Source organism: Heptranchias perlo, chromosome 2 (assembly GCF_035084215.1).
Source record: "Heptranchias perlo isolate sHepPer1 chromosome 2, sHepPer1.hap1, whole genome shotgun sequence".
Lineage (NCBI taxonomy): Eukaryota > Metazoa > Chordata > Chondrichthyes > Hexanchiformes > Hexanchidae > Heptranchias > Heptranchias perlo.
In genome coordinates, this window is record NC_090326.1 from 88,958,623 (window position 1) to 88,979,676 (window position 21,054).

The following is a 21,054-nucleotide window of genomic DNA, read 5'->3' on the forward strand; positions in this document are numbered from 1 at the left end:
ATTCATATACTGGAAACATGTTAATCATTTCATGAATAATGGCCTAAATATATTTATTATTATTTACTCTGTTTGGCGACTCTTGTCGTTATCAGAAATCCACACAGATGCATTGCTCAAAAAAAATATTTTTTAAATGAAATGTAGCTGTCCTCTTTATGTTGCCCAGATAACCCTTACACTTTCAGGGAAAGAAACAATCTCACTTTTTGCTATATATTATTAATCACTACAGAATGGCCTTCACTTATCTAAAGGACCTCAAAGGTGACATTGAAAATTTCATTAACTTTTCATCTTTACTCCTGTAATCTCGATCTCGAACAACTTAATTTAGTCCAATGATTTTTTTTCATGCTGCAGGAAGCGTTAATGAGAAATGCTTTCACTAACCAATTAAAGGTATTTTCATTTAAAAAGTCACTGCATACAGAACTAATTGTGACAACAGTCTATTTAGAAACAAGGCAAAGTACCCCCATTACTTTCTGGTTGTACTACTTTTTAAAAAAGACGTCGTCTCTATTTAATAGGCAACAGGGAATGGAAGGGATAACAAACATTTTAGCTAAAATGTACAAGGAGGCTATCCCATGTGGAAAATAAAATGTAATTCTCCTTCACTTGAATCAAGGTCTTTAATCTCTGCAAAACTCTTTCAAGTATAAACCATTGAATAATGATCTTTATTTGTCTTTAATTTCCTTTCACCAGTAAACCTACCAGAGTGAGACAATTAACTAACTTAATTATGTGCTCTCTCAGGTCAATATATAGCACTACCTTGCTTAATACCAGTGCTTGTAAAGTTAATCTTCATTCTAATACCAAAGTTATCAAGTTGTGTGTTAAATAGTTAGCCAAGGCTAAATGATGATACAAAGCATCATTTGTATGTGGCCCTACACAAAGCACAACTCTGGGAACAATGTTGATGACTGCGCAACAAAAAATGTAAGGCAAATGGAATTAACTACTACCCACTTTCAAATACTTTCTAGAACATGAATGCATTTTTGCAACTCAGTGTTTGAAGCGACATCAGTTTTTAATTGAACTGAATGATAATTTTTTGATAGCTTTTTGCCAAGGCAGGTATATGGAGTTAGATCACAGATCAGCCATGATCTTATCAAATGGTGGAGCGGGCTCGAGGGGCTGAATGGCCTACTCCTGTTCCTACATTCCTATAATGTAAACTGCCATTTGTGGCTACAATAATTAAGTGGTATGTCAGTCTACCTAATCTAACTCAGTGCTGCACAAATGGTATGATGGACTGAAGTCTCCTTTAGCCACTGTAAAATTAATGGAATGACCTTTAATACCTCTGGAGACACTTGCCAATTTTTCTAATCCTCTTAAAGCTGCTTACAGTACTTTTGACTAATAGCACCAACTTAAGTAAACAGTACATCTTTGTTCATATAAATCTGTAAGATGTTACAGCCCTGTGTCACTGGCTAAAAAGAAACATAAAACAACACCGTATCCTTGTCTGCCATGAATGCTATGTGCACTGGTAATAAGAAGCACCTTCAACAGATTAACTGCAACTAATTTAATCTACTCCTTACTGGATATTTTATTTATTGCTACTTAAAAGTTTTACTCCCTACCACACACAATACAGTGGTCAATATATTAAGTGTTTCTCTGTAAATGCTAAACTTAGGAAGTAGTGAGAAAAATTCAACTTGCATTATATTCAATTTCATAAAAACAGACAATTTATTATAATCAATTACAAAGTACATTAAACACAAGGCACACACTTGCGATTGAATGCTACTGCAATCCGAAGAAAAAAGCTTGTCAAAATGGCTATCAAGCTCCATCAGTTTCAGAAGAGCCTGTAGAATAGGACAAAATGTTTGCGTGTTTAGCTTCATGCAGGTTTGTTTCGTAAGTTTTCTTGAAAAGAGTTAGGGCAATTAAATTCAACCAATACTAATGAAAGAAATTTCTGTAAAAATGCATAGCTTCAGTCCTTTGTAACAATATACCTTCTAAGGCATTACCCGAGATAAAATTAGATATATTTAGCACAAGGGAACAAATGGGGTCTCCATGAATTGGGAACAAAAGTTAACCCGACTGTTCAAACAACTTCTTTTGTGAAATCATGTATCATACTGTTGAAAGAGTTAGGCTTGAAGTAAAATTAAACAAAAGAAAAAATAAAAGGTGCTCTGGACAGCTCCAATATTGAATATTCATATATTCATGTAGAATTCTAATATATGAAGAAATATACAGTACTCCAGAGAACAATGCCCATAAACAAAACTAGTCAAGTTGTATCCATTTCATGATTGAAATCCATAATTCCTAAAATAATTAATTATAATACTCTGCTTTAAACATTGCAGGAGTTGTTGGACTGCAATGCTACAGATAAGGCGCTATAGATCAAAATCAAACCACCACAGCACAATCAGCAGCAAGATGCTAGATAAATCTGGTTTGGTTGGTGTAGTGCTTTTACTCAAAGTAAATTAAGATAAAGGGTACATGCAAATTAAAATCAACATCAGAATTTAAGATTCTACTTTCTTCACTGTGTTATTCTAAATGAAAATTCTGGAAATAGAATAGACCAAACAAGCAATTACCAGCATATTTGAGAATTCAAATCATCAAATTCTGGGAAAAATTATGGAAACCTGGCAACACATAACCATGTGGGTGTGACATATCAGAAAAGGAACTGAGGGAATAAAGTCTTTTGTGGTTAGCTTTTAGAGCAAGGATATATTGAATCCTTTAGTAACCAGAAATTTAATCAGAAGAGTATGTTCAAAATGGTGAAATAGTCCAAACAGCTTTCTCAAAGAGTTGGGTGAGAATGTTGGAAAGGTTTACTCTAAATAAAAGCTGAAGCTCAGAAGAATGGAGACTGAGCAAATTGAACAGAAAGTTAAAAATGGGAAGGTTGCAGAGAAGTGGGGGGGAAGGTTCTTCATTTTAGCTTTGGGGTGCTTCTCTTTCTGAGATTGTATTAGTCCAAGACTGTGAGTGGCTTTTAATCTTAAGAATGCTACCAGCTCCAGAGAAAAATCTTTTAGGAATCTTAACTGCTCAACAGCTTTTTCTTTCTTCTTCTCTATTTTGATTTTAAATTGTTACCTATCTAGATTCATCTTTTACATTTTTTCTAATTTATTTTATTTTTAAACATTGAATTTATCTGTTTTTCCGTGCCTCGGGTGTCCCATCATTCATTCTGGAGCTGGAATCCACACCTTTAAAAATTGTTTACTACCCCAAAATATTTTCAAAGGCTGATTTCTCAGCCACTCAAGTTTCAGAACACTAACTTTTGGCTCGGCTGTGTCAATGCAGCACATGTACAGTATAAGTTCTTACCTCAGAATATCAATATCTATGAAAATACACCCTGCCATTTAAGAAGGTTTTGGCATATAGTTGTAACCAAGCATTTAATCAAAACAACATTACTGGATCAAAGCAGCTATTTGCACATCACTATCAAAGCTTTTGTACTGAGACATGACATTTCAGCACAGTCATTATGGCCCAGTACTCATAAGATGTGCATTGCAATCAATGAAATGCCACTCAGTTACAGAGATGCTCAAATTTTGTATTCTTTATTAATTTAAGCCTGTAGGTTTTAGAGAATTCCTTCTACTATTGATCATATCATTCAAAGGTGCCATCTGTTCTGTCAGTTCGAAGGGTGCCATCTACAGTGGAATTCCATCAGAAATCACTAGTCCACATACCATGATTCAGCTAATTGCATAAGCAGCTAGGCCTCTGTTAACCTAACGGTGGGTAAGAATAGGACAGGTTCTTTCCGAGAAGCACACTGATTCTGTACAATGTATTTTGCAAGTTTAAGTGGGATAACAAATCGCATGGAAAGTACAGGATAGCAAATACATTGCAGCACACTAGCATCTCCCTTACATTTTTTTGTTTTCAGTTGCCTGATCATCAAGGCCACTAATTCACAGAAAAAAAATATAGAATTGTGGAACTTGACCGTCAAAATACTGGTTAAATATCCCTGAATCCCATGTAATAAAAATGCAATTTGACCCAATAAATCAGTGCTCCTGCTGATTATTGTACACTACAGTTCACCTGCATAAACAGCACCACTCTGTGGCAGAAATTAAGTACAAGTCAGATTCTACACTGGTTTATAACAGCATTGTACCGCCACATGAAGGGACAGCACAGCACTATAATGAAACATATTGGACATCACAGAGGTCTTTCTGCTGAGCCAAGCCGAAATATAGTAGGTCCTGGACTGTTGCCTTGGTGTCAGCCTTGGCACAGTGGTAGCAATCTAGCATCTGAGTCAGAAGGTTGTGGGTTTAAGCCCGACTCCACAGACTTGAGTACATAATATAGGCTGACATCATCAGTGCAATAGTGAGGAAGTGCTGCATTGTCTGAGGTGATGTCTTTCAGATGAGATGTTAAACTTAGGCCCTGTCCACCTACTCAGTTGGCTGTAAAATATCCCATGGTTCTATTTGAAGAGCAAGGGAGTTGTCCCGGTGTCCTGGCCAATGCTTATCCCTGAACAAGCAGCTTCAAATCTGATCACCTGATTATTTGCCTCACTGTTGTTTGTGGGACCTTGATGTGCACAACTGGCTGCTGTGTTTGCCTACATTATAATAGTGACTACATTTCATAAGTACTTCATTGGTTCTGAAGCACTTTGGGCTGTCCTGAGTATTTGAAAAGCATTATATGCATATATTCAAGTTCCATTTGCTATCATTTTTGACCTATAATGCGACCATCTCTAGAAATTAGATACATGATAAATGCAAAGCAATGTACAATTTTGATATTACACTTTGTTAAATTAATAGGGGCATCTCAATTTATTTTCAAAATGTTTTGGTTTTACATAAAGGTCATAGTGATGACAAAGTTTTGTATAATGATACAGAATATACAGTATTCCACCACAATCTGTAACCTCATGGCCTGGCATATCCCTCACTCTACCAGTCAATCAAGCCAGGGGATCAATGAGGAGTGTAGAAGAGCATGCCAGGAGTAGCACCAGGCGTACCGAAAAATGAGGTGCCAACCTGGTGAAACTACAACACAGGACTACATGCATGGTAAACAGCGGAAGCAGCATGCTTTAGACAGAGCTAAGCGATCCCACAACCAACTGATCAGATCAAAGCTCTGCAGTACTGTCACATCCAGTCGAGAATAGTGGTGGACAATTAAACAGCAACAGGAGGAGGAGGCTCCGTGAACATCCCCATCCTCAAACATGGCAGAGCCCAGCACGTGAGTGCAAAAGACAAGGCTGAAACATTTGCAACCATCTTCAGCCAGAAGTGCCGATATATAATCCGTCTTGGCCTCCTCCGAGCTCCCCACCATTACAGAAGCCAGTCTTCAGCCAATTTGATTCACTCCACGTGATAACAAGAAACAGCTGAGTGCACTGAATACAGCAAAGGTTATGGGCTCCGACAACATCATGGCTGTAGTGCTGAAGACTTGTGCTCCAGAAGTAGCCGCGCCTCTAGCTAAGCTGTTCCAGTACAGCTACATCACTGGCAAATTGCCCAAGTATGTCCTGTCCACAAAAACAGGACAAATCCAATCCAGCCAATTACCGCCCCATCAGTCTACTCTCAATCATCAGCAAAGTGATGGAAGGTGTCGTCGACAGTGCTATCAAGCGGCACTTACTCACCAATAACCTGCTCACCAATGCTTAGTTTGGATTCCGCCATGACCACTCGGCTCCAGACCTCATTACAGCCTTGGTCCAAACATGGACAAAAGAGCTGAATTCCAGAGGTGAGGTGAGAATGACTGCCCATGATACCAAGGCAGCATTTGACCGAGTGCGGCATCAAGGAACCCTAGTAAAATTGAAGTCAATGGGAATTAGGGGGAAAAGTCTCCAGTGGCTGGAGTCATACCTAGCACAAAGGAAGATGGTAGTGGTTGTTGGAGGCCAATCATCTTAGCCCCAGGACATTGCTGCAGGAGTTCCTCAGGGCAGTGTCCTAGGCCCAACCATCTTCAGCTGCTTCATCAATGACCTTCCCTTGATCATAATGTCAGAAGTGGGGATGTTCGCTGATGATTGCACAGGGTTGAGGTCCATTCGCAACCCTTCAAATAATGAAGCAGTCCGTGACCGCATGCAGCAAGACCTGGACAACATCCAGTCTTGGGCTGATAAGTGGCAAGTAGCATTCGTGCCTCACAAATGCCAAGCAATGACCATCTCCAACAAGAGAGAGTGTCTAACCACCTCCCCTTGATATTCAAAGGCATTACCATCGCCCACCATCAACATCCTGGGGGGTCACCATTGACCAGAAACTTAATTGGACCAGCCACATAAATACTGTGGCTACAAGAGCAGGTCGGAGGCTGGGTATTCAGCGGCGAGTGACTTAAATCCTAACTCCCCAAAGCCTTTCCACCATCTACAAGGCACAAGTCAGGAGTGTGATGGAATACTCTCCACTTGCCTGGATGAGCGCAGCTCCAACAACACTCAAGAAGATCGACACCATCCAGGGCAAAGCAGCCCGCTTGATTGGCACCCCATCCACCACCTTAAACATTCATTCCCTCCACCACCAGCGCACCGTGGCTGCGGTGTGTACCATCTACAAGATGCACTGCAGCATCTCACCAAGGCTTCTTCGACAGCACCTCTGCGACGCATCTCTCTCTGCAGTTGCCCTCCCTCCTGCTGTGCAGGTCGATGTGTCACAGCACTGTGTTGTGGAGCTCCACGTGTCAGAGGTGGACGGCGTGGCTGGTGATGCTGTTCGCCCTTCGAGGAGGTCATGACCGCAGCTACGGCAGCCCCCATCCGGAAGATGTACATTTGAGAGGGTCCGCAAGGTAGGTAAATGTGTCTGGACACCGGGGTAAGTGTGCAAGTTTGTGAATTTTATTGTTAGGGGGAGGGTGGTGGAGGCCAAACTTTGTCAAAAGTGACAGAGTGGCCTCCTGCAATGAGTGAGGGTCTCCCACCGCCCCCCCCCCCCCCCCCACCTGTCAAATGGACCTTTGCAGCTGCCACAGGCTGATGGCTGCAACACGTCCATTTGAACTGGGAGTGTTTCCCCCAGTACAGTCTCAGTTAATTTCAAAATTCCAGCCCTCCTAAAATATCAGATCAATCAGATCTGTAAACGACCTGAAGTACCTGTTTAAATACTCTAAGTGGCATCCTGCCGGCTTTAATTGCCGGCGGGAGTCCCACATGTCAGCGCGTCACTGGGGAACCCGGAAGTGAGCGGGTTGGAGCCAGGCTCCAGACCCGCCCCGGGAATCCCAGATTTTCGCAACCACCCCACCCCCCACCCCCGCCACGAACACATCCGATCGAGCCCTAAATGTTTATTTTTATCACAAAGTTTTATCTGTAAAATTACAACATGTAGGTTTTGATTGTTTTAACTAATGAGGAATCACCACATATAATTTCTACAGTCAGGTTTTAAATATAAATGATCAAATCAGAGACCACTATTATTGATTACTTCATTGAAGTGGTAGCATTTCCTTTTTCATTCCTGGCATCAACTGGGCTACAGCTTCTTTCCTAGGTCTCAGGTCAAGGGAAATCAAATCAGAATTTAATCAATTTTCTAATTATTTTAAAAATTCTATGAGCACTCTTAAAGGATGATAACGGAACCACTTTCAAAGCTGTTAGCATCACTATGGCCCATTTTAAAGTGTTTAATTATTTGGGACTATTTTTTAGAAAAGGGGAGGGGGGGAACAGCAGAATTGTTTAAAATTTCCACTATTTTACATCTCTACTCGTTCAAAACACCACTGCTTTCCACCTATGCGATTCTTCCAGAAAAAGGTGGGTGGGTGGGGATCAGAGAAGAGGCCCATCTTAGTCAAAGATCTGCATATAGGTGTCTGTGACTCTACATGATTTAAAGGTTCATGAGCTAAAATTTCTTCCAGTTCAATGTCAGCAATTGAAGCTATCTTCTTTAGCTCCGGCTAGCATCTATGTCAACCTGGCTTTAACGCCATCAATTTTTGCAGGAATTTTCAGGTCCAAGTGTTTTAATGAACTGTAAAATGTGCTAGTTACTACATCATAAAATATATTATACAACAAGCAAAGCGCTTTGCGTGTCCACTATATACAAGAGGCAACCTGAATATTTCAGCTTGTTTCCTTGGTTTAGAATCATAGAATAGTTACAGCACAGAAAGAGGCCCGTCGAGCCTGTGCCAGCTCTCTGTAAGAGTATTCCAGTTAGTCCCACTCCCCCGCTCTTTCCCCATAGCCCTACAAATTTTTTCCCTTCAAGTACTTATCCAATTCCCTTTTGAAAGCCACGATTGAATCTGCCTCCAACACCTCCTCAGGCAGTGCATTCCAGATCATAACCACTCACTGCATAAAAAAGTTTTTCCTCATGTCGCCTTTGGTTCTTTTGCCAGTCACCTTAAATCTGTGTCCTCTGGTTCTTGACCCTTCCGCCACTGGGAACAGGTTCTCTCTATCTACTCTGTCTAGACTCCTCATGATTTTGAACACCTCTATTAAATCTCTCAACCTTTTCTGCTCTAAGGAGAACAACCCCAGCTTCTCCAGTCTATCCACGTAACTGAAGTCCTCCATCCCTGGAACAATTCTAGTAAATCTTTTCTGCACCCTCTTTAAGGCCTTCACATCCTTCCTAAAGTGCGTGCCCAGAATTGGACACAATATTCCAGTTGTGGCCAAACCAGTGTTTTATGAAGGTTCATCACAACTTCCTTGCTTTTGTACTCTATGCATCTATTTGTAAAGCCCAGGATCCCGTATGCGTTTTTAACTGCTTTCTCAACCTACCCTGCCACCATCAACGATTTGTGTACATATACCCCAAGGTCTCTCTGTTCCTGCACCCCCCATTAGAATTGTACCCTTTAGTTCATATTGCCTCTCCTTGTTCTTCCTACCAAAATGTATCACTTCGCACTTCTCTGCGTTAAATTCATCTGTCACATGTCCGTCCATTACACCAGCCTTTCTATGTCCTCTTGAAGTCTATCACTACCCTCCTCACTGTTCACTACACTTCCAAGTTTTGTGTCATCTGCAAATTTTGAAATTCTGCCCTGTACACCCAAGTCCAAGTCATTAATATACATCAAGAAAAGCAGTGGTCCTAGTACTGGCCCCTAGGGAACAACAGTGTATACCTTCCTCCAGTCCGAAAAACAACCCTTCACCACTACTCTGTTTCCTGTCACTTACCCAATTTCGTATCCATGCTGTCTCTGTCCCTTTTATTCCATGGGCTTCAACTTTGCTGACAAGCCTATTATGTGGCACTTTATCAAACGCCTTTTGGGAGTCCAAATACACCACATCAACCGCATTGCCCTCATCAACCCTCTCTGTTACTTCATCAAAAAAGTTAGTTAAATATGATTTGCCTTTAACAAATCCATTCAGGCTTTCCTTAATTAATCCACACTTGTCCAAGTGACTGTCAATTTTGTCCCAGACTATCGTTTCTAAAAGCTTCCCCACCACCGAGATTAAACCGACTAGTTGCTTGGTTTATCCTTACACTCTTGAACATTTGCAATTCTCCACTCCTCTGGCACCATGCCCTTATCTAAGGATGACTGGAAGATTACAGTACCTCTGCAATTTCTACCCGCACTTCCCACAGCAACCTAGGATGCATCCCATCCGGACCTGGTGACTTATCTACTCTAAGTAGCCTTTCTAGTACCTCTTCTTTAGCATTTTTTAGCCCATCCAGTATCTCAACTATCTCTTTTTTTACTTTGACTTTGAGAGCATCTTCTTCCTTGGTAAAGACAGATGCAAAGTATTCATTTAGTACCTCAACCATGCCCTCTGCCTCCATGCGTAGGTCTTCTTTTTGGTCCCTAACCACCCACTCCCCTCCTCTTACTACCCGTTTACTATTTATATGTCTATAGAAGACTTTTGGATTCCCTTTTATGTTAGTTGCCAGTATAGTCTCATACTCTCTCTTTGCCCCTCTTTCACTTCTCCTCTGAACTTCCTATATTCAGCCTGGTTCTCAATTGCATTATCAACCTGACATGTATCATACACCCCCTTTCTCTGCACTCTCTATCTCCTTTGTTATCCAGGAAGCTCTGGCTTTGTTTGCCTTACCTTTCCCCCTCGTGGGAATGTACCTAGACTGTACCCGAATCATCTCCTCTTTAAAGGCCGCCCATTGTTCGATTACAGTTTTGCCTGCCAATCTTTGATTCCAATTTACCCAGGCCTGATCCGTTCTCAACCATTGAAATTGGCCCTCCTCCAATTAAGTATTTTTACTCTAGAGTGCTCCTTGTCCTTTTCCATAGCTAATCTATGATACTATGATCACTGTTCTCTAAATGTTCCCCTGCTGACACTTGCTCTGCTTGTCCCATCTCATTCCCCAAAACTAGATCCATCAATGCCTCCTTCCTCATTGGGCTGGAAACGCACTGATCAAGAAAGTTCTCCTGAACACACTTCAGAAATTCTTCCCCCTCTTTGCCCTTTAAACTCAAGCTGGCAAGCATATCATGACAGAAAAGTGTTATAAGAAGTATGAATCATAGAAAGTTGAGGCACAGAAGGAGGCCATTTGGCCCATCGTATCCATGCCGGTCGAAAAAGAGCTATCCAGCTTAACCCCACAAAGTTACGGCACTTCAAGTGCACATCCAAATACTTCTTAAATGAGTTGAGGGCAGAAGAGTGGCAAATGGAATTCAATCCAGAGAAGTGTGTGGTAATGCATTTGCGGAGGGCAAACAAGGCAAGGGAGTGAACAATAAATTGGAGGATATTGAGAGCTGTAGAGGAACAAAGGGACCTTGGAGTGCATGTCCACAGATCCCTGAAGGTAGCAGGACAGGTAGATGAGGCGGTTAAAAAGGCACATGGGGTACTTTCCTTTATTAGCGGAAGCACAGAATGTAAGAGCAGGGAGGTTATGCTAGATCTGTATAAAACATTGATTAGGCCACAGCTTGAGTATTGCACAGTTCTGGTCACCACATTACAGGAAAGATGTGATTGCACTAGAGAGGGTACAGAGGAGATTTATGAGGAAGTTGCCAGGGCTGGAGAATTTCAGCTATGCGAAAAGATTGGATAGGCTGGGGTTGTTTTCTTTGGAACAAAGAAGGCTGAGGGGAGATTTAATTGAGGTATATAAAATTATGACAGGACTAGATAGAGTGGATAGGGAGAATCTATTTCCCTCAGCAGAGGGGTCAGTGACCAGGGGGCATAGATTTGAAGTAATTGGTAAAAGGATTAGAGGGGAGCTGAGGAGACTTTTTTTCACCCAGGAGGGTGGTGGGGGTCTGGAACTCACTGCCTGAGAGGGTGGTAGAGGCAGAAACCCTCAACTCATTTAAAAAGTATTTGGATGTGCACTTGAAGTGCCGTAACGTACAGGGCTACGGACCAAGTGCTGGAAAGTGGGATTAAGCTGGATAACACTCTTTCGGCCAGCATGGACACAAAGGGCCAAATGGCCTCCTTCTGTGCCATAACTTTCTATGATTCATACTTCCTATAACACTTTTCAGTCATGATATGCTTGCCAGTCATGTTTTAACTTACCTATATTTATTTATTCTATTTAGCTACCATTGAGTCCTCCTAAGCTCCAACTCCAAGTCAAATGTTCTCAAGAAAGCTAACCACCTCCCGTCTCAGTCCCATAAAATTCAGATCTCTGTCCACATTTCCCCCTGTTCCACACCTGCCTTTAACACCTCCTTGCTCCCACCACCTGCCTGAAACCGATCACCACAACCACCATTCCCTTTACTCCTGCATTCCTCAGTAAAAAACGCCACTCTTCCCCTGTTTATCATAGTGAAAGCACAGTTAATAAGTGAATAACTTGTGTACTCTGGGTGGGGGACTTCAATGTCCATCACCAAGAGTGGCTCGGTAGCACCACTACCGACCGAGCTGGCCGAGTCCTGAAGGACATAGCTGCCAGACTGGGCCTGCGGCAGGTGGTGAGCGAACCAACACGAGGGAAAAACTTACTTGACCTCGTCCTCACCAATCCACCTGTTGCAAATGCATCTGTCCATGACAGTACTGGTAGGAGTGACCAGCGCACAGTCCTCATGGAGACAAAGTCCTGTCTTCGCACTGAGGATACCATCCAACGTGTTGTGTGGCACTACCACCGTGCTAAACGGGATAGATTCAGAACAGATCTAGCAGCTCAAAACTGGGCATCCATGAGGTGCTGTGGGCCATCAGCAGCAGTAGAATTGTATTCCAGCACAATCTGTAACCTCATGGCCCGGCATATTCCTCACTCTACCATTACCAACAAGCCAGGGGATCAACCCTGGTTCAATGAGGAGTGTAGAAGAGCATGCCAGGAGCAGCACCAGGCATACCGAAAAATGAGGTGCCAACCTGGTGAAGCTACAACTCAGGACTACATGCATGCTAAACAGCAGAAGCAACAGGCTATAGACGGAGCTAAGCGATTCCACAACCAATGAATCAGATCAAAGCTATGCAGTCCTGCCACATCCAGTCGTAAATGGTGGTGGACAATTAAACAATTAATGGGAGGAGAAGGCTCTGTAAACATCCCCATCCTCAATGATGGCGGAGTCCAGCACGTGAGTACAAAAGACAAGGTTGAGGCGTTTGCAACAATCTTCAGCCATAAGTGCCGAGTGCATGATCCATCTCGGCCTCCTCCCGACATCCCCACCATCACAGAAGCCAGTCTTCAGCCAATTCGATTCACTCCACGGGATGTCAAGAAATGGCTGAGTGCACTGGATACAACTAAGGCTATGGGCCCCAATAACATCCCAGCTGTAGCGCTGAAGACTTGTGCTCTAGAACTAGCTGCGACTCTAGCCGAGCTGTTCCAGTACAGCTACAACACTGGCATCTACCCAACAATGTGGAAAATTGTCCAGGTATGTCCTGTCCACAAAAAGCAGGACAAATCCAATTCGGCCAATTACTGCCCCATCAGTCTACTCTCAATCATCAGCAAAGTGATGGAAGGTGTCGTCGACAGTGCTATCAAGCGGCACTTACTCACCAATAACCTGCTCATCGATGCTCAGTTTGGGTTCCGCCAGGACCACTCGGCTCCAGACCTCATTACAGCCTTGGTCCAAACATGGACAAAAGAGCTGAATTCCAGAGGTGAGGTGAGAGTGACTGCCCTGGACATCAAGGCAGCATTTGACCGAGTGTGGTACCAAGGAGCCCTAGTAAAATTGAAGTCAATGGGAATCAGGGGGAAAAGTCTCTAGTGGCTGGAGTCATACGTAGCACAAAGGAAGATGGTAGTGGTTGTTGGAGGCCGATCATCTCCGCCCCAGGACATTGACGCAGGAGTTCCTCAGGGCAGTGTCTCAGGCCCAACCATCTTCAACTGCTTCATCAATGACCTTCCCTCCATCATACGGTCAGAAATGGGGATGTTTGCTGATGATTGCACAGTGTTCAGTTCCATTTGTAACCCCTCAAATAATGAAGCAGTCCGAGCCCGCATGCAGCAAGACCTGGACAGCATCCAGGCTTGGGCTCATAAGTGGCAAGTAACATTCGCGCCAGACAAGTGCCAGGCAATGACCATCTCCAACAAGAGAGAGTCTAACCACCTCCCCTTGACATTCAACGGCATTACCATCGCTGAAGCCCCCACCATCAACATCCTGGGGGTCACCATTGACCAGAAACTTAACTGGACCAGCCATATAAATACTGTGGCTACAAGAGCAGGTCAGAGACTGGGTATTCTGTGGTGAGTGACTCACCTCCCGACTCCCCAAAGCCTTTCCACCATTACAAGGCACAGGTCAGGAGTGTGATGGAATACTCTCCACTTGCCTGGATGAGTACAGCTCCAACAACACTCAAGAAGCTCGACACCATCCAGGACAAAGCAGCCCGCTTGATTGGCACCCCAACCACCACCCTAAACATTCACTCCCTTCACCACCGGCGCACTGTGGCTGCAGTGTGTACCATCCACAGGATGCACTGCAGCAACTCTCCAAGGCTTCGTCGACAGCACCTCCCAAACCCGCGACTTCTACCATCTAGAAGGATAAGGGCAGCAAGCACATGGGAACAACACCACCTGCACGTTCCCCTCCAAGTCACACACCATCCAGACTTGGAAATATATCGCCGTTCCTTCATCATCGCTGGGTCAAAATCCTGGAACTCCCTTCCTAACAGCACTGTGGGAGAACCTTCACCATACGGACTGCAGAGGTTCAAGGCGGCAGCTCACCACTACCTTCTCAAGGGCAATTAGGGATGGGCAATAAATGCTGGCCTCGCCAGCGACGCCCACATCTCATGAACAAAAAAAAACTTAGAATCCGGTTTCTGGTCAAGTCAGGAAAGCATTGTTTTGCGTTTCTTTGAGCAGGGGTTGGATTCCCAAAAGGACTTCTCCAGCACTGAACCATTTAAAGCACATATTACGATTATACAGTAATTTATAAGCTCAGTATGCACTTTAAATAACAGAAGGTTTCCCAAGTTAGTGCTAGGGAAGTCTAAAACTTCTGATGAGGGGTAAGGGGGAGGAGAATTCAAGAACATAGGAACAGTAGTAGGCCATTCAGCCCCTCGTGCCTGTTCCTATGAGATGGGATCATGGCTGATCTGTATCCTAACTCCATCCACATGCCTTGGCCAGCAAAAAATCTATTGATCTCAGATTTAAAATTATAAATTGAGCTAGCATCTACTGCCTTTTGTGGGAGAGAGTTCCACACCTACAACCCTTTGCGTGAAGAAGTATTTCCTAACTTCTCTCCTGAACGGCCTGGCTCTGATTTTAAGATTATGTCCCCTTGTCCTAGACTCCCCCCACCAGTGGAAAACATTTCTCTCTATCTACCCTATCAATTCCTTTCAAAATCATAAAAACCTCAATCAAATCACCCCTTAACTTTCTTTATTCCAGGGAATACAAGTTGTGTTTATGTAATGTCTACTCACAATCTAACCCTTGGAGCCCTGGTAACATTCTGGTGAATCTGCACTGCACTCCTTCCAAGGCCAATATATCCTTTCTAAGGTGTAGTGCCCGGAACTGTACATAGTACTTCAGATGTGGTCTAACCAGGGCTTTATATAGCTGTAACATAACTTCCTCCCCTTTATATTCTAGCCTTCTAGTTATAAAGGCTAACATTCCATTAGCCTTTTTAATAATTTTTATACCTGACTACTACATTTTAGTGATCTGTGCACATGGACCCCAAAATCTCTTTGGACCTCCATTGTTCCTAGCTTATCATTTAAAAAATACTCAGATCTATTCTTTTTTTGATCCAAAATGGATGACCTCACACTTACCTGCATTCAAATCGATCTGCTACAGTTTTGCCCACTCACTTAATCTGTCAATGTTTCTTTGTAATTTTATGCTCCTGTCTACACTACTTAACTATGCCACCAATCTTTGCGTCATCTGCAAACTTGGATATATGGCTCTCTACTGTGTTATCTAAGTTATTAGTAAATACAGTGAATAGTTGAGGCCCCAGCACAGATCCTTGTTACACAGCCTTTATTCTCCTTCGCCCACCCTGCTCACTCCTACTGTCATAAAACGCCCATGCCACACACGCCTCAATGCCAACCCATCCTTGATAAGAACACCCTCACCATCTATCCATTTGGGATTTGTGAACTGCTTTAAAGCTCTTAAAATCACTTACTGTGCTTTTCCCAAGATAGTAAAAGTACAGTAAGTGCTTTAAAAAACTTACAGCCAGTTCTTAGGTCACAGTCACAAACACAGCTATAGCACATTTTTCAGCATTACCCCAAAACCCCTATCCCACTCTACTGCTCCGATCTCTGGAAATCCCTCCTAGTACTGCCATACCCAGAAATTTCCCTCTACAATGTTCTCCCACCATCCCACCCTCCTAATATACCCTCTTCCGCTACTCTTACACCCAATGACCTCCACCTCATCCCTCTGCTCCTCCCACACCTGTAGGTCTCTCTTCCAACACCAGTAAAACCAGATCACCCCCTCTTCAGTATTTCTAAATGGTCCCTACCTACCTGCAACCTGAAACATCATTCCTACAATCTTCCATTAGTACCTGCACTTTTTAAAAAAAACATAACATTTTGTACATAACTAAATAAATACATGATAATAATCATCAAGGGCATGATTTACAATCATAATTTGCACACAAAAATGTAGCTACCACTCCCATAATACTTATGTTACACAACATAAAATGGCATATCATGTGACTCACCATGAACAATGCCATAGGAAGTCCGCTAGTATAAATAATAGAGTAAGATATTAAGGTACTACCGCATCCCCATCATGTACCCTGCCCAAATTGCCATGACATCAGATTGGCTCTTATCTCTAGGTCTAACTTTGGCCCAGGTCCTCACTCCTCTGCCACCTCTTCTCTCTCTCCTGCAAGTTTCCCTTCATCAGCTATCTACCCAGTCCCCCAGCTGCTTTGCTCACTAAAATATCCTCCCTCAGTCGCTGGACCAAATGACTCCTGATCTCAGCGACTTCAACTTTCAATTAAATTGCTAAGAACATCATTGTTGATTTTCTCTATTTCTCCAACTCCGTTGCATCTGTTCTGATGATGTCACCTTCCACACCAGTACGTCCGATAAGTCTTCCTTTTCCTCAACTGGGGATTCCCCTCCGCCGTAGTTGACAGGGCCCTCGACCATGTCCGTCCCATTTCCCGCACTTCTGCCCTCACTCCTTCCCCTCCCTCCCACAACCACGATAGGGTTCCCTTTGACCTCATCTTCCACCCCACCAGCCTCCACATTCAACGTATCATCCTCCGCTACTTCCACCACCTCCAGTGCGATGCATCACCAAACACATCTTCCCTATCCCTCCCCTTTCAACATTCCGAAGGGACCATTCCTTCCGTGCCATCCTGGTCCACTCTTCCATTACCTCCAACACCCACTCTCTTCAGACACTAAATAATAAGAACTGATGGATTTCTTCATGTGCAAAGTCGAGGCTATCTGCACAGCTGCCTCTACTTCCACATACCCTCTCCTTCTGACCTCCATGACTCCCAGCTTCCCCTTCCCCTCGTCCCAACTGAAGCTCCACTCCCCCACAGTCCCCTCAACCGGGTTTCATATGGTTCATCACGCCCATGAAGCATATCGTCTGCTCCCTCTAGCTTCTCCAGTTCCCAGCTCTTGACTGTCCAACTTCACTTCTTAAGACCCACAGTTATCAACATAGATACATGAGCACTGGCCTTACAAGGCTTCACAGATGTCCTCCAAACTGTCGTCCAGCAGAGTGGTAGGAGTGATGTGGGCCTGGCCCAGGGGAGGGATGATGGCGAAAGGGGACATGGAAGTGGGGACGCCACTCAAAGCATCCCTACATCTCACCCGTTGTCCCCCTCTCAACCAGTACCCGCATGCTGCCTCCTCTCCCGGTGGCCATCTGCCCCTGCAGAGGTGCAGGTGGAGCAGTCTTTGGAGGGGCCCTCACAGGCACCAAAACCCAGAGGGCATAGGCCCAAAGCATCTAATCAGACAGGGCATGAACAAGAGCAAGCTGCCAGTACCTCTGCTGTAGCCACAGGGGAGGCACCACGTAGGAGTACTCGTAAGTGTAAGGCGAAGGTTTTGTGAGCACAAAGGGGATGCACAAGGGTGTTTCACCGTTTTTTCATGTTTTTTATTTCTATTTGATTTTTGTTAATGGCACATTAAATATTATTATTGTCACCACTACTGCCATGTCTTTGCCATTCTTGACTGGCTTGTGTAGTAAGGCCCTTTCATGAGGTTCACCATGAACACCCACACTTGATGCCACCCATTGGGTCACTCTGGAGTGGGTGTATGTGTAGTTGCATGACTATTTTGTGCAGGTGCAGGTTGGTGTGGCTGCTGCTCTGTCCAGCTGGTGAGGACTGGACTCTTCACACTGTCTGATGTTAGGAGAACCGTTCACATATCTGTGACTCCCTGGCCTCACGAGCAGCCAGGTGAGCCGCTGTTCTGCCCATGGGGTGGTGCTCCTCCTCCTCTGCCCCCTCCTCCTCGTCCTCCTTCTCAATATGGGTGGCAGATGTGGATGGGGCCTCCTCCAGCGGCACCCCTCTCTATTGTACCATGTTGTGTAATGCGTCCCACTCTGTCTGGTGCGTATTGAAGCGCTCCTCCAGAATGATTATGGCACATGAAGTGCATCTTAAGCAGCCTTATAGCGCATCTTGAGCAGCCCTATAGCATGCTCAATTGTAGACCGAGCAGCGATGTGGCTGTTGTTATATCGCGCTGTTGCTCGGTGGTGGGGTTCCTCAGAGGTGTCATGAGCCACGTGTGCAGGGGGTATCCCTTGTCCCCGAGGAGCCAGCCCTTGCGGGTGTTGGGTGCATGGAAGAGGAGTGGGATATTGGACTCCCGGAGGATGAAGGAATCATGGCAGCTGCCAGGGTATCTGGCGCACACGTGAAGGAATCTCTTGCGGTGGTCACAGATGAGCTGAGTGTTGATGGAGTGATAGCCCTTCCTGTTGATGAAAAGTCCTGGCTCGTGTGGAGGTGCTCGTATTGTTATATGGGTGCAATCGATTACACCCTGCACCCGTGGGAAGCCAGCCACAGCATGGAATCCCACTGCCCTCTCCGTCTGGCTGAGGTCATCCATGGGGAAGTTGCTATAGTGCGAGGCCCTGCGAAACAAGCCATCGGTGACCTGCCTTATGGATTTGTGTGCAGACAACTGAGAGACCCCGGCGATGTCCTTGGTGGCACCCTGGAATGATCCGGAGGTGAAGAAGTTGAGTGCAGCGGTGACTTTGACAGCGACAGGTAAGAAGATGCTGCTCAGGCCAGCAAGGAGCAGCTCGGCATGAAGGAGGCTGCAAATGTCCGCGACTACCTGGCGACTGACTCTGAGCCTCTGTATGCACTGCTTCTCAGAGGTGTCCAGGAAGCTGAGCCTCAGTCTGTAGACCATGTGGCGAGGGTAGTGCCTCCTGCGACGTCTCTCTCTCTCTGTTGTTGCCCTCCACGCTGTTGTGCAGGTGCCTATGGCACAGCACTGTGTTGTGGACTCCACGTGGCAGAGGTGGACGGCGTGCCTGATGATGTTGCTCGTCCTCAGATGAAGTGATGAATGCAGCTATGGCACCCCCCTATCCTGACGGTTTGAATTTGAGGGGGTCCGTAAAGTAGGTTTGCACAGCAGACTTTAGGGTATAAATTAAGATTTTTGAGGGGAAAGATAAAGGTGTTGCATCCAAAACTTTCTCTGAAGTGACAGAGTGCCCTGCTGCAATAAATAAGGTTTTCCCTCCACCTGTCAAATAATCCTTTGCATCTCCCACTGGCTGCTGGCTGAAACATGTTTGCTCCAACAGGGAGTGTTTCCCACAGCACGGGAAACAAGCTGAGGATCCTTCAAAATTGCACCCCTGCCAAAATCTCCACTCAATGAGGTCTCTCAAGTACCTCAACTATCTACCTAACTATCTAAAGCAGCATCCCACCGGCTTTAATTGTCGGTGGCAGTCCCGCATTTGGGAGCTGCGCGTGCACCCGAAAGCGTCACTGGGGAACCTGGAAATCAGTGGGTCGGAGCCAGGCTCCGAACCCACTCCGGGATTCCACCATTTTAGGAGCCCCCCGCCTCCAACGCACCCGCTCAGCCATCCGAAAATCGGCCCCTATGCCTCCATTTATAAAGCCAAGGATCCAATATGCCTTTTTAACAGCCTTCCCAACTGGTCGTGCCACCTTCAAAGACTTGAGTACATACACCCCCAGGTCTCTCTGTTCCTGCAACCCCTTTAAATTGTACCATTTAGTTTATATTGTCTCTCCTCATTCTTCCTACCAAAATGAATCATCACATAATCTGGGACAGAATTAGCAGTCACTTGGACAAGTGTGGATTGATTAGGGAAAGCCAGCACGGATTTGTTAAAGGCAAATGGTGTTTAACTAACTTGATAGAGTTTTTTGATGAGGTGACAGAGAGGGTAGATGAGGGCAATGCAGTTGATGTGTATATGGGCTTTCAAAAGGTGTTTGATAAAGTGCCGCATGGCAGGCTTGTCATCAAGATTGCGGCCCATGGAATAAAGTTGGCAGTAGCAACATGAATACAGAATTGGCTAAGTAACAGGAAACAGTGCGTAGTGGTGAACGGTTGTTTTTTGGACTTAAGGGAGGTGTACAGTGGTGTTCCCCAGGGGTCGGTGCTGGGACCACTGCTTTTCTTGATAAATATTAAATACTTGGAATTGGGTGTACAGGGTACAATTTCAAAATCTGCAGATGACACAAAACTTGGAAGGGTGGTGAACAGTGAGAAGGACAGTGATAGACTTCAAGTGGATACAGATAAGCTGGTGGAATGGGCGGACACGTGGCAGATGAAATTCAACACAGAAAAATGCGAGGTAATGCATTTCAGTAAGAAGAATGAGGAGAGGCAATATAAACTATAGGGCACAATTCTAAAAGGGGTAAAGGAACAGCGAGATCTGGGGTATATGTACACAAATCGTTGAAGGTGCCAGGGCAGGTTGAGAAAGCTGATTAAAAAGCATGCGGGATCCTGGGCTTTATAAATAGAGGCGTAGAGTACAAAAGTAAGCAAGTCATGATGAACCTTTACAAAAGATTGGTTTGGCCACAGCTGGAGTACTGTGTCCTGTTCTGGACACCGCATTTTAGGAGAGATATGAAGGCCTTAGAGAGGGTGCTGAAGAGATTTACTAGAATGATCCCAGGGATGAGGGACTTTAATTACGTGGATAGACATGAGAAGCTCGGGTTGTTCTCCTTGGAACAGAGAAGGTTGAGAGGAGATTTGACAGAGATATTCAAAATCATGAAGGGTCTAGACAGAGTAGATAGAGAGAAACTCTTCCAAGTGCCGGAAGGGTCAAGAACCAGAGAGCATAGATTTAATGTGATTGGCAAAAGAACCAAAGGTGATCTGAGGAAAAACAAGTGGTTAGGACCTGAGGGGTG

The 21,054-nt window shown here is 44.5% G+C and overlaps 1 protein-coding gene across 2 annotated transcripts in view; it reads right to left on the reverse strand.

The window, feature by feature from the left end:
- Window positions 1-21,054, reverse strand: part of phf14 (PHD finger protein 14) — a 243,056-nt gene that overhangs the window by 23,837 nt on the left and 198,165 nt on the right. Inside the window, exon 18 of one of the 2 annotated variants that reach the window (XM_068004010.1) lies at window positions 1,776-1,853. The exons of the other annotated variant lie outside the window; for it this stretch is intronic. Within the exon in view, the coding sequence (XP_067860111.1) occupies window positions 1,776-1,853 (78 nt within the window). The remainder of the gene's footprint in view (window positions 1-1,775; window positions 1,854-21,054) is intronic. 2 annotated transcript variants of the gene reach the window in all.